At 46.6% G+C, this 13,997-nt stretch overlaps 1 protein-coding gene, 1 long non-coding RNA gene and 1 other non-coding gene across 3 annotated transcripts; 1 reads left to right on the top strand and 2 right to left on the bottom strand.

Moving 5' to 3' along the window:
* The first annotated feature begins 3,436 nt into the window (after positions 1-3,436).
* LOC120094452 (small nucleolar RNA SNORA3/SNORA45 family) lies at positions 3,437-3,567 on the top strand. The gene has a single exon (XR_005488765.1). It is a non-coding gene; the product is annotated as a small nucleolar RNA SNORA3/SNORA45 family (small nucleolar RNA).
* A 2,505-nt stretch (positions 3,568-6,072) lies between these two features.
* LOC134480187 (uncharacterized) lies at positions 6,073-11,603 on the bottom strand. Its single transcript, XR_010054408.1, has 2 exons — positions 11,366-11,603; positions 6,073-7,862 (listed from the first exon to the last, which is right to left on the bottom strand). It is a non-coding gene; the product is annotated as an uncharacterized LOC134480187 (long non-coding RNA).
* Positions 11,604-12,085: 482 nt separating this feature from the next.
* Positions 12,086-13,466, bottom strand: Rpp25 (ribonuclease P and MRP subunit p25). Its single transcript, NM_001012124.1, has one exon. It carries the CDS (start codon positions 13,279-13,281, stop codon positions 12,682-12,684), a length of 600 nt encoding a protein of 199 aa, NP_001012124.1. The 5' UTR covers positions 13,282-13,466; the 3' UTR covers positions 12,086-12,681.
* Positions 13,467-13,997: the final 531 nt, after the last annotated feature.

The raw sequence follows: 13,997 nt of genomic DNA, 5'->3' as shown, positions 1-13,997 counted from the left end.
CCATGCTTTCTGCCTTGATAATAGTGGACTAATTTCTGAAACTGTAAGCCATCCCCCAATTAAATGCTTTCTTTTATAAGATTTGTTATGGTCTCTTCACAGCAATAGAACACTAAATCACAAGGTTGCATGGTGGCCCTGCCTGGCCTTGAACTCATAAAGACCTATCTGCTTCTGCTTTCTGAATACTGGGATTAAAGGAGCTGGCTCACCAGCCCTTAGTTACTTTTTTATTGATACAACAAAATATGTGACAGAAACAATTTAACAAAGAAAGTGCTTGTTTGTTTTGTATAAAAGGGCCAGGGATGTGGCTCAAGGATGGAGTAGTTGTCTAGAATAATATAACTCACAAACTTACCCTTTTAAAGATGCAGACTCAGTTGGTGTCCCTTACAGCCTTCGAACTGTGTGTGTAATCATCACAACTTTCTAGTTCCAGAACTTTCATCACTCCAGAAATTCTATCAGTCCAAGAATGGCTATTCCCATCCCCACCCATTCATTGTAAGGAAATTTTGACTTCCTTTTTGCCAATATAGCTTTATAAATTTTTTTATTTTGCTGGGTTTGGGGGCAGGGTGCAGGCCTTTAATCCCAGCACTTGGGAGGCAGAGCCAGGCAGATCTTTGAGTTTGACAGTCCCAAGACAGCCATGGCTACAGAGAAACCCTGTCTTGAAAAAACCATACCAAACCAAAAAACCAAAAACCAAACCAAAACAAAAAACCCAAACAAAAAAAAAATATATGTGATGTGTATAAGTGTTTCGTCTGTCTTCTGTATGCGAACCACATGCACACCAGAAGAGGGCATCGGATCCCCAGAACTGGGGTAACAGATGATTGTGAGCCACCATGTGGTACTGGGAACCAAACTCTGGTCCTTTTCAAGAGCAGCAAGATTCTTAGCTGCTAACTCAGCTCTCCAGCCCTTTGTTAGTTTGTTTGTGTTTCCTTTATCCCTTCACCTGTCTTGGGGATTGAACCTGTGTCTCTCACAGACTAGGCAAGTGCATCAACACTAAGCTGTACCTCCAGCTCTTTACATTTATTTTCTCTGAGACAGGGTCTCACTACATTGCCCTGGCTGGCCTTGAACTTACTCTGTAGCCCTGTCAGACTTACCATCTGCCTACCTCAGCTTCCCAAGTAGATGGGATTCCAGGCCTGTGCTACCACACAGAACAAAGGCTTGTCTTTTATGGCTATCTCACAAAAAGCAACTCATATAATGTAGCCTTTGGCTTTCTTGGCCTTTTTTTTTTTTTCTCCCTTTGATCCAGGGTCTCATGGTATCACCCAGGCAGATCTCCAACTTCACTCTTCCTCAGTCTGTCTCCAAGGGATGGGATTGAAGACATGTACCACTACATCCAGTCTTAATTATCTCTACCTCTTTAAAGTCTGCCACGTATTATGGTACTAAGTAGGATTTCTACATAGGAATTTTAGAGGAACACTATTTAGCCCATAGCATAACATAATATGTACTAATTCCTCCCCTTGGCATATTTCTGTTCCACTGTATCAACATACCAGCTGAAACAATTTAATTGCATTTATTTATAAAGGGGAGGGGTGCCACAGCATGTATGGAGGTCAGAGGACAACTTTCAGTCAGACCTTTCTTTCCGTGTGTGGAGGGTGGGTGGATGAGAGCATGGGGGTGGGGCTAGGCGGATAGGTAGGGGGTAGGTTCAAACTCAGATCATTAGACTAAGAAGCAATCACCTTTTCTACAGAGTTATCTTGCTGGCCCAAAGCTTTCCTCAGCTGATGGACAGCTAGGTTATCCCCGCTGTGCAGCTGTTATGAATATTCACGCTTACGCTTTAATACATTCTAATCTGTTTCAATGATACGTGTCAGCATAATTTTCATGGTTACAGATCCTGAGAGCTTTTAGCTTGAAAGCCAGAGGCAAGATAAGAATATATTATTGCTATCCCTTAACATTGCTGTGGATGGTCCCCACCAGCACATTTGGAAGCAGTCATGTACACATTTTTGTGTGTGTGGACACGTTTTCAGTTCTTCTGGACATACGTCTAAAACATTGTATGAGCCGTGCAGTTAAGTGTTTAACTTTCTGAGAGACTGACTGCTTACCAAAACAGCTGCTCTAGTATGAAGGTTGCACTTTCCAAATAAGTATATAGAGACACACATTTACATGAAAGCCGGGCCTCTGTAGTGATGTGCTGTCTGAGCCAAGTTCTACTCCCTTAGCTTCCGCTCAGAAGTGGGACGTTGGGGGGCTGGGGATTTAGCTCAGTGGTAGAGCCCTTACCTAGGAAGCGCAAGGCCCTGGGTTCAGTCCCCAGCTCCGAAAAAAAAGAACCAAAAAAAAAAAAGTGGGGCGCCTAGCTTTGTGGTTGGAGTTCTTTTTTTTTTTTAAGAGTTTTTCTTAATTTTATTTAATGTATATGAGTGCACCATCTGTCTTCAGATACACCAGAAGAGGGCGCCAGATCCTGTTCCAGATGGCTGTGAACCAGCATGTGGTTGCTGGGGATTGAACTCAGGACCTCTGGAAGAGCAGTCAGTGCTCCTAAATGCGGAGCCATCTCTCCAGCCCGTGGTTGGAGCTCTTTAGCAACTCTTCCCCCACCAAAGATTTCTTCTCTCTCCTTGAGCTCAGAGCCTGTCTCTCCCAAAATGATCTCTAGAGGGCAGCTCAGAGCCGTTCTGCAACAATGAATTTCTCTCCGAAAACGTGTATCAAATCATGAGTGAGAGCAGGTGGTGTCTTCTGCGACAAGACTGCCTGCCAGGCAGATATGAGGCCCTAGGTCCAATCCCAGAACAGTAAACAAAATAAAACCGCTAAACCCACCATCACCACCACCATCACCATCACCATCGCCACCATCACCACCAAAAGACTGAAAAAACAAATAGCTGCAAGTGAAGAGAAGGGATTTTAAAAAATTATTGTTATAAATTGTGAAGTTTTAAATATTACGTGTGTGTGAGTGTGCATGTGTGTGCGCCCTCATGTATGTGTTTGGTCATGTGTGTACCATGGCAAGAGTGGGGACATGAGACGCAGTAGAAGGTGGCTCTCCCCCTCCACTATGTGGACTGCAGGGATTGAATTTTGGTTGTCAGCATGATGGCAAGTGCCTTTACCTGATGAGTCATCTTGCTGGCTCCGTTTTGTTTTCTTTTAAAAACAGGGTGCTGCTATGTTGCCTAGGTTAGCTTTGAACTCCCAATCCTCCTGCTTTAGTCTCTTTAGTGCTGGAACTGCAGATATGTCCTGTGCCTGACAAAGAAACTTGTTTTGTTTTGTTTTTTCGGAGCTGAGGACTGAACTCAGGGCCTTGTGTCTGCTAGGCAAGCACTCTACCACTGAGCTAAATCCCCAACCCCAAGGAAACTTGTTTTTTAAGCTAGAGAACAATTTTATTAGGGTTTACAAAGAAAAACCAGCTGAGACTTTGGTCACATCCTGACATGGCACTTATCCTGGCGTGCTAGAGCTCTTGAAGAAAATCTGCTGGTCTTCATTCACTGATAGGCGTCTTCAGTGTCCCTGTTAGTGCCCAGATTAGAAACATGTCTTATCTGGGGCTGCACATGCTGTACTCCCAGAAGTATGGAGATGCTGTTGGTAGATCCCTATAAGGCCATATTGATCTATATTTGAGTTAAAGGCCAGCCTTTACATAGACTATCTGAAAAGAGGGAATAAGTCAAGTCCTACCTGAATCTTGGAGTGTAGTATATTGTGAATCTTTTCTATTCTAAAAAGAAAAGAAAGGAAAAGAAAAAGAAAAAGAAAAAAAAGGGGGGGGGGTTGGGGATTTAGCTCAGTGGTAGAGTGCTTGCCTAGCAAGCGCAAGGCCCTGGGTTCGGTCCCCAGCTCCGAAAAAAATTAAAAAAAAAAAAAGAAAAAAAGAAAGAAAAAGGAAAGGAAAAGAAAAGGAAAGAAAAGAAAAGAAGTACCAGGGCTGAAGACATAGTTCTGCAGAGAAGAGAGCTGACTGCTCTTGCAGAGAACCTGAGTTTGGTTTGGTGCACCTACATCACATGGTTTACAACCACTTGCAGCTCCAGTTCCAGAGGCTCAGATGCTATCTTCTGGTCTCTGTAGGTACCTGCCTACAGGTGCACAGGGACACGTACCCTAATATATATTTTTTTAATGTCTAAAAGGAAAACTGAGGGCTGACGAGATGGCTCAGTGTTTAAGGGCAAGCACTGCTCTTGCAGAAGACCTGGGTTCAGTTCCTAGCACCCGTGCCAGGCAGTTCACAAAACTCTATATAATTCCAGCTCCTGGGGATCTGATACTCCTGACCTCCTCGGGGACCTGCACTCACATCTCCATACCCACACAAGAAATGTCTGTGTTTCAAATGTGAACTGCTAAGTTCAGTTGAAAGGTGATTTAATGCTATCTCTTTTGCCAGTGTAAACATGACATTGTTAATTCAGAGAATAATGAACCTCAATTAATCCTCAACATCAACTGAGGCTTTTGTTAACATGCATATTTCAAGGTCTCTCTGAGTAGGCTTAGTGTTGTTGTCGTTGTTGTTGTTGTTGTCGTTGTTGTTGTTGTTGTTGTTGTTGTTTTTGTTGTTTCAGTAGTGGAAACCAAACCCAGGACCTCACATCTAGGCGAGTGAGTTTTGCCACTAAACTGCACCCTAGCCCTACTCCTGAGAGAACTATGGTTTGGATTTAACTCAGGCTACTTGTATTTTTAGGCAATGCCTCAGATGATACTTCTTACCTGATATTATTATTTTAAAGTTAGACTGAGAATGGTGGAATATGCCTTTAATCCAGCATTCAGGAGGCAGATGGATATCTGTGAATTCAAGGCCAAACTGCTTTATATATTGAGTTCCAAGATAGCTGTGGCTATATAGCAAGACATGTCTCAATTTTTTAAAATTACATTTGCTGGGGGTTGGGGATTTAGCTCAGTGGTAGAGTGCTTGCCTAGGAAGCGCAAGGCCCTGGGTGCAGTCCCCAGCTCCGAAAAAAAGAACCAAAAAAAAAAAATTACATTTGCTTTGTGTTGGGGTGGGTGTGTGCATGTTGTGGAGTGAATGGAGGTCAGAGCACAAACTGAGGTAATCAGTTCTCTCTTTCCACCATTAGGTTCCAGGGATTGACCCGAGGTCATTAGGCTCAGATGCTAATACCTTCCCCAATGAGCCATCTTGCCAAGTCCTCCAATAATTTTTTTTCATCTTTATTAACTTGAGTATTTCTTATTTACATTTCAATTGTTCTTCCCCTTCCCAGTTTCCAGGCCAACATCCCCCTAGCCCCTACCCCTCCCCTTCTATATGGGTGTTCCCCTCCCCATCCTCCCCCATTACCACCCTTCCCCCAACCATCACGTTCACTGGGGGTTCAGTCTTGGCAGGACCAAGGGCTTCCCCTTCCACTGGTGCTCTTACTAGTCTATTCATTGCTACCTATGAGGTTGGAGCCCAGGGTCAGTCCATGTATAGTCTTTGGGTAGTGGCTTAGTCCCTGGAAGCTCTGGTTGGTTGGCATTGTTGTTCATATGGGGTCTCAAGCCCCTTCAAGCTCTTTCAGTCCTTTCTAAGATTCCTTCAACGGGGGTCCCGTTCTCAGTTCAGTGGTTTAATGATGGCATTCGCCTATGTATTTGCTGTATTCTGGCTGTGTCTCTCAGGAGAGATCTACATTTGGTTCCTGTCGGCCTGCACTTCTTTGCTTCATCCATCTTATCTAGTTTGGTGGCTGTATATGTGTGGGCCACATGTGGGGCAGGCTCTGAATGGGTGTTCCTTCTGCCTCTGTTCTAAACTTTGCCTCCCTATTCCCTCCCAAGGGTACAATAAATTTTTAAAAAGAGCCAAGATAGTCTAGTATTATCACCTGCTCTCTTCCCTCAATGATCTGGGATTTATTTTGCAGCTAAAAAGACTGAGGCCCAGAGAGGAAGTAACTTGCTTCAAACCACAGGCTAAATTTCTCTAAAGCCTCTGATTGACATGAAAGACCCCCGGAGCAGGGAGACCCTCACTCAAGTCTCGGGATGACACGACCCTCCAAGAACTCACGAGAGACCGATCTTGATGCAATCAACAAGAGGTTTATTGATAGGGAATGACAGAAACCAGTGCACTGGGGTCGAGACTCGTATCCCACGCAGGGGTAGAGGAGTTCGATCTCGAATGGTTGGAAGAAGGGGTATTTAAAGGAAAAATCATACCGAATCACAAGGAAGAACCTCCTGTTTCTCAAGATTGTTCTTTAAGACTTTAATCTAACTTTATGGCTAACCAGTTCCTGCTATTATGGTCAGTTGCTATTATGGTCAGCTGCTATTATGGTTAGCTAGTTCCTGGAACAAAGTGGCTGAACCAGCTGGTGCAATTACTCTTTCTGTGATCAGCTAGTTTCTGGAACAGGCAGTTCCACGGCCTGCTTTTGTCTTCAACTTTTGTCTAGGGGGCAATTTCAAACTTTTTCCTTTCAGACACACCAGAAATACCTAACACAACCCAGAGTAAACCCTCCTTGTAGGGATGGATGGACATTTCGATAACAGATACCTCAACAGCTACTCCATGCTCTTTCTTCCTAGTTTTCACTAGAGGTAATGAGAAAACTTACTGTGTCTGTTACCTTCAGCCTCAGTAACAAGATCCCCTAGACTTCAAACTCAAAGAAGCCAGGTATGGTGGGAAATGCCTTTAATCCCAGCACTAGGGAGGTAGAGGCAGGAAGATCTCTTCAAGTTTGATGCCAGCCTGATCTACAGTAGGACTGAAATCAGCATATGGTTGTGTACTTGGATTCTTACGGAAGAATCTTGCCCATGTCTTTCTCATCTTCTGTTCTTTGCTGGTGGTCCTCTGAACTCCTTAGCTCGTTGATTGATATAACTCATTGTTATCTCTAGATTACATCTAGATTATTTTTTCTTCCCTCTCTGTATCTGTTTGCATGTCTATCCTCTTACAAGACCAGAGTTTAAAGATTTTATTATTTTTAATTATGTGTGTCTGAGTAGGTGTTTGTGTACATGCGTGTTTGTGCCCTCAGAGGTCAGAGGTACTGGGATCCCTCTAGAGCTGGAATTACAGACAGTTGTGAGCTGAACTTGGGTCTTTGCAAGAGCAATACACACTCTTAACTGTTGAGCTATTTCTCCAGCCCCAGGATCACATTTTAGATTAAAGACTTGCCCTATTTCAATGAATTTATTTTTAATAATTAATTAATTAGTTAATTAATTAACTAACTGTCATGTGGTGGATAGGACCTGTCTCAGTAACTTTTCTGCTGTTGTGAAAAGACTCAGTGACCAAGGCAACTTATAAAAGAGAGCATTTAAGGGGTTGGGGATTTAGCTCAGTGGTAGAGCGCTTGCCTAGCAAGCACAAGGCCCCGGGTTCGGTCCTCAGCTCCGAGAAAAAAAAGAAAAAAAAAAAAAAAAAGAGAAAGCATTTAATTGTGGATTTGCTTACAGTTTCAGAGTGTGAGTTTATGACCATCATGACTGAGAGCATGGCCGCAGGCAGGCAGGCAGCAGGCAGGCAGGCAGGCAGCAGGCAGGCAGGCAGGCAGAGAGGCATGCAGGCAGGCAGGCAGGCAGGCAGAGAGGCAGTCATGGCATGCCAGCTCTAGCTGAGAACTTACATTCGATCCACAATCCCAGGCCAGAATGACGTGGTGAGACTGAAACTCAAAAATGGCATGGGCTTTCGAAAACTCAAAGGCAAAATGATCAGGGAAGAGGCAGAGGGCACCACCTCAATCTGGACCTTTCTGTTCTGGATGGTCAGTTTCACTGTAATCCTGAGACCTTTCCAGTCACCAGTAGCCTTGACAATGCCATCACCAACTTTTTTGGGAGACCTTGAGGAGCCACAAAGAGACAAGAAGAAGCAGTAAAACATTAAACACAGTGGAAATATGACTTTTGATGAGATTGTCAACATTGCCCAGCAGGTGAGACACCAGTCTTTGGCCAGAGAACTTTCTGGAACTATCAAGGAGATCCTGGGTACTGCACAGTCTGTGGACTACAATGTGAATGGCTGCCACCCTCATGACATCATAGGTGACATCAACAGTGGTGCAACGGTTAAGTGCCCAGCCAGTTAAGAAGCAACAAGAAAATATTTCAATAAAAGATTATCTGATTAAAAAAAAAGAAAGAAAGAAAGGGGTTGGGGATTTAGCTCAGTGGTAGAGTGCTTGCCTAGCAAGCGCAAGGCCCTGGGTTCGGTCCCCAGCTCCGAAAAATAGAAAAGAAAAGAAAAAAAAAAGAAAACTCAAAACTTATCCCAGTGACACACCTCCTCCAACAAGGCCACACCTCCTAATCCTTCCCAAACAGTTCCACTAACTGGAGACAAAACATTTAAATATATGAGCCTATAGAGGCCATTCTCCTTCAAACCACCACAAGACCCAACGTCTTATACAATCTGGCCAAGACCTCTACTATGGAGCAATATCTCTAGGTCAATTCTGTTTTCTTTCTTCCTTTCTCTCTCTCTCTCTCTCTCTCTCTCTCTCTCTCTCTCTTTCTTTTTCTGTCTTTCTCTCTCTTTCTTTTTCTGTCTTTCTACACTTGGCACTAAGCCCAGACAGGTTAGTGTTCTACCACTGAGCTATATCTTCAGCCTTCTTTTTTCTTTATTTTGAGACAAGTTCTCAGTAACTTGTCTTGGCTGGCCTTGAGCTCACTCTAGCACAGGCTAATCTTAACCTTGAGATGCCCAATTTCTGGAGTTGCTGGGATTGCAGACCTGTACTATCATTGCATGCAGCTCCAGCACAGCTCCTTAATTTATATCTTTAAAAACACGTCTTACATTTACTTATTTAAAGGAGGGCAGTTTCTCCTCCCACCATTTGAATATCAGGAATTAAACTCAGGTAGTGAGGATTGGCTGCAAGGGATGACAAAGAGGCATCTTTATCATGAAAAGAACGAGTTTCTAGATTAGCTCATAGTTACAGTTATCATGGTTTGGGCATTTAACGTGTCTTTTGTTAGAGAGATGGCTCACGGGTTAAGAGAATTTGCTGCTATTGTTGGAGGACCTGGGTTTAATTTCTACCACCCACATTGTGGTTCACAATGATCTGGAATACCACTTCCAGGGAATTCAATACTCTCTTCTGTCCTCTGAGGGCACCAGACATGCATACACACACATTAAACAAACAAATAAATAAACAAATAAACCCATGTCTTTTGGAGGGATACAAGCCTAACCCCACACCTCTAATAACCTATCTTTTTTTTTTCTCTCTTTTTTTCGGAGCTGGGGACTGAACCCAGGGCCTTGGGCTTGCTAGGCAAGCACTCTACCACTGAGCTAAATCCCCAACCCCATAACCTATCTTTCATGGTGACCCACCTTTCTTACTCTGCCTTCTGCCCGCACTTTCTTCAATTATTCCTCTGATACCTATATGTATTCTAATATCTAGGTTAAATAAAGGGGATTAGTTTGTCCCTCTTGATTAGAATAATGACAAAAACCGGGCCAAGTTATGAGGTTAGGAAAACGGAGGGCAAAGGTTGAAGGTGAGTATGTGTCTGGCATATCTTCTCTAGATAATGAATATACTTTAGCAGATTCATGGCTAATGTATGGCAACTCCTGAAGCTTATACAACCTTTCTCCGCCACACTCCACCATTTGAACCTTAAAAGGTGTCACTCCTAAAATGTCAGAAAAGCAGGCAAGGCTCTGGCCCCGCTAGGATGAATGCTCAGAAGGCTGCCTTTGTGATGCCTGGAATGGCAGTGATGCTTGGCCTTAATAGTGCTAAGATCTGGGCTGGAGAGATGTCTCAGTGGTTAAGAGCTCTGACTGTTCTTCCAGAGGTCCTGAGTTCAATTCCCAGCAACCACATGGTGGCTCACAACCATCTGTAATGGGATCTGATGCCCTCTTCTGGTGTGTCTGAAGACAGCTACAGCGTACTTATATATAATAAATAAAATAAATCTTTAAAAAAAAATAGTGGGGGTTGGGGATTTAGCTCAGAGGTAGGGCGCTTGCCTAGCAAGCACAAGGCCCAGGTTCGGTCCCCAGCTCTGGAAAAAAAAAAAGAAAATAAAAAAAAAAATAAATAAATAAAATAGTGCTAAGATCTGCTCTGTCCCACCATCCCACTCCATCCCATCATCCCACACCAGAGTCTCAGCTCTTCTCTTCCTGTAGCTTTCAAGCTCCAATTACTCTTTACAACCTGTTTTCATTTGTTTGTTTTGTTTCGTTTCTTGATACAAGGTTTCTCTGTGTAGCACTGGCTGTCTTGGAACTCAATATATATACATGAATACACTATAGCTGTCTTCAGATACACCAGAAGAGGGCATTGAATCTCATTACAGATGGTTGTGAGCCACCATGTGGTTGCTGGGAACTGAACTCAGGACTTCTTTTTTTTTTGTTCTTTTTATCGGAGCTGGGGACCGAACCCAGGGCCTTGCGCTTCCTAGGTAAGCGCTCTACCGCTGAGCTAAATCCCCAGCCCCTGAACTCAGGACTTCTGATAGAGCAATCAGTGTTCTAAACTGCTGAGTCATCTCTCTAGTCTCCTAAAAGGATATTTTTTTTTTCTTTTTCTTTTTTTCAAAGCTGGGAACCGAACCCAGGGCCTTGCGCTTTCTAGGCAAGCGCTCTACCACTGAGCTAAATCCCCGTGTTCATGACTTCTATATCTTATCTTTTCCTTTAGTTTCAGAAGCCCAGTGGTCCAGTAGTCAGGTACCTCAGTTGTCTGGATGGTTTACTGTTGCTGGCCTCAAACTCCACGTGTGTAGCCAAGGACGATCTTTAATTTTTGGTATTCCTCCTTCCACCTCTATGGTTCAGGTATTACAGGCATGCACCACCATGACAAGTTGGGGTGGGCAGGGCTGCGAGTAAAAAGTGAGACTATCCATGCTAGGCAAACACTCTACCAGCCGAGTTACCTCCCCAGCCAAGCCTTCATTCCTTCCATGCTTCTTGCTCCATAGCAGGCTCACAAACACATCTAAACCCCTTGGCTCTCCCTAGAGATTCCTCAAGAACAAGAAATAAGGCCGGACAAATTACACACCTGTAATCCCAGCGTTTGGGAGGCTGGGGCAGGAGGATCAGTTATTATCCAGTCTGCACTACATGGCCAGACCTCCCCTAAAAAGAAATAATTAGGTCAGGGGGGTGGGTGGGAGGCAGAGGGCAATGAACGACAGTCTGGATGACACGAGTCAGTGATTCAAAACAGAGCAGAGATAGTGTTAGGAGAGGAGAGTGCTTTCCCCTAGGCGCCCCTCCATCAGCTGCAGAAACCCACATCCTCACCAGTGGGATTTATTTCAAGGTTCTACAAGCAAAGTGACTTACAAATGTGTTCTCTCCCATCTCCTTTCCAGAGGTGCTGAGTTCCACGGGGTAGCGCCTGCCCTGAAGATCCTGAGCTGTATGCTGCACAGCTCCCCGACTTCCACAGCACACAGCATACCCCCACCCCCTCCAGACTTGGACTTGGGCTGAGAGGCATCTGAGGCTGTTATCTCTCAACCCACAGCTGTGCAGGGCTGAAGGCAGCAGCTTATCAGGGAGCCTGCAGTGATTCACAGCCCAAGCTTCTCTGCTGAATAGTAATTTCCAGCAGTGGATTTGTGCTGTCTCTCTCCCTCCCCCTCTCCCAAGGGTGTGCTGTCCTTTTGCAGAGAGAGGGCAGCGAAGGGGAGCCCCTGCTCCTGGGGCTTTGTGCCTGCCTCTGGGTAAGAATGGCTACTGGGAGGAGGGTGCAAGGTTAGAACCTTAGCATGGTTGGCCAGCCTTGGCAGGCTGCCGCTTCCAGCTCGTCAAGGCTCCCCCTCCTTCCCCTCCCAGAAAAGCAGCAACACTGCTTCCTTTCCCTTGTGGGGATACAACAGGGACACAGACCTCCAACCCCCTCCACCACAAGTCCCTCTTTCGACATTTTTGACGCTGCCCCGTCTGCGTCTGACCTTGAAGACTCCAAAGGCTAATAGGGCTGAAGGCAAGCATGCCAAAGTGGGCTCTGCACAGGCGAGCGGGTAAGGGAAAAAAAAGAGACAAAACTGGGGACGGAGCCATTTTCATGTTTGTTTTATTGGAAGCAATACTCCAGCAGGACTCAGGGGAGGAAGCATGGCAAGTTTCCTCCTGGGTCCCGTCTCTGCCACCATGCAACAGGGGTGAGGGTGGGGGGAAGCTAAAAGGAATATGCTAGGGTGTGGGTGGGCAGAACAGGGTCCAGACATTTTCAACTTGGTCACCCTCAAGGAAACAGCTTCACAGCTCCTGCTCTCAGTTAACAACAAGGACGGTTTTTAAAGCCTCAACTGTCAGCCTCCATGCACACTGGGTGCTTTTAACGTCTGGGTCCCCAAGAAAGCTCAAGAGTCCCACTACCCACCAGGCTTCCCTAAAAAAGATGGCCTAGAAAAGGTGTGGGTGGTGTTCTGTGGCTTCTGGCAACATGTCCCACAAAGTTTTCCTCGGACTTCAAGAATCCTCTCTTGTAATTCTTGAGCTCCCTCTCCTGTCGCCTTGGGATCCGCGTTGTCATTTTGAGGACCAATATTCAGGAACATGGGCCCCTTAAAACCCAGGTAGGAAGGGTGCATGTGGATGTAGGTGTGTTGAAGATATAAGATCCAGTCTAGGTGGTTCAGAGGCGAGAATTCTCAGGCAGTCCGGTCCTCATTCTCAGCCTCTGGCTCAGGCTGAGACCGCTTAGCTGTGCCTTCTCCAGCTGCAGATTCCCCCAGGCTCCTCTTGGACGTCGACACGGTAGGAGGGGACGAAGGACCAGGACTGAGGTTCGGGGGCTGGTAGCCAAGCTGTCGTGGATCCAGTGCGTCCTTTGAAAGTAGGATGGCGAGGCTCGGTACATTCTTAAGTACACTGAGACTGGCGGCCGGATCGCTGGGCGTCTGACCCGGTGTGGGCCCAGGCGGGAGGCTCTGCCACACCTCGCGCACGCTCCTGTAGCGCAGCCGCGTGACCTGGTGTAAGCCCGCCAGGCGGCGCTTGAGAATCTCGGCGCACGTGACGGTCTTGGTGGTGGCCCGGCCGCAGCCGCTGAAGACGATGGCGCGCGTGGCTGGCTGCGCCATGCTAGCGGTGGCGAAGGCCAGCAGGTTGCGGATCTTGCTGCCCTCCTTGACCCGCATGTGTACAGCACCAGGCGCCAGATCTGCAAAAGGGCCAGAGCTCGGGCTGCCACCCTCATCACCGTCCCCCGCCGGCGCCTCCTCCGAGCGCACCTTACGGAAGTTCTCCATGCGCCGTCGTCGCTGGGATCGCAGGTTTTGCCATGGGGCCGCCTCAAGCCCGGGGCTGCATGGCCGCGGGTCGTGCCGGGCGAGGGCCGGCAGGAATTGGGATGCTGGCACCGAGTGAAAGCTGGAGGGTGAGCAGGGAACGCGGAGTCTTCAGCCCAGACTTCTACAGGGTAGTGCTGTTCTACTCTGCGCCCTCGGAGCCTTGTGCTCCGCGCCTTTAGCAGAAGCTCCGCCTGGGAGCGGGATAGGCCCTGCCCCTTAGTCCAGGCCCCGCCCCAACTCTGCGTGTCTAGTCCCAGCCCCGCCAGCCTTTGGGATCCAGCGCTGGTGCTCAGCGGCTGAGCAGGGGTGGTTTGGGAGGTGAAGTTCCCCGAAGTCACCATCTGTCCTCCCTGAACCAGCCCTCTTGCAGGAACAACCTAAATAAAAACTATGCTTGAGGTGCAAACGCCGATTCAAGCCTAGTCCCTAAGCCTTGCGAGTTCCAGCTCAAGGGCATCCCTAGACCCCTCCTAGGTAAGAGATTTCCAAACCACCTCTTGGGGCTTCGCTTCTCCAGCCCTCCAGGGACCTCCCTCCCTTTCTCTCTATATATTCTTGCGTCAAGGACAGCCAGTGCATGGTCAGCAGAGTGTGGGAGGCGTTGGCTGCGGCTGCACGCAGCGCCTTCCCTGGGCTGGGACCGCTACGTCGTGGCTTGGTCTTTCAGTAGCTGC

The sequence above is a fragment of the Rattus norvegicus genome, chromosome 8 (genome assembly GCF_036323735.1).
Source record: "Rattus norvegicus strain BN/NHsdMcwi chromosome 8, GRCr8, whole genome shotgun sequence".
In the NCBI taxonomy this organism is placed as follows: domain Eukaryota; kingdom Metazoa; phylum Chordata; class Mammalia; order Rodentia; family Muridae; genus Rattus; species Rattus norvegicus.
This window is presented reverse-complemented; position numbering and strand designations above follow the sequence as displayed.

Excerpts from the sequence above, each read along its gene's own strand:
- Rpp25 (NM_001012124.1), bottom strand. The coding sequence starts at position 13,281 with ATGGAGAACTTCCGTAAGGTGCGCTCGGAGGAGGCGCCGGCGGGGGAC.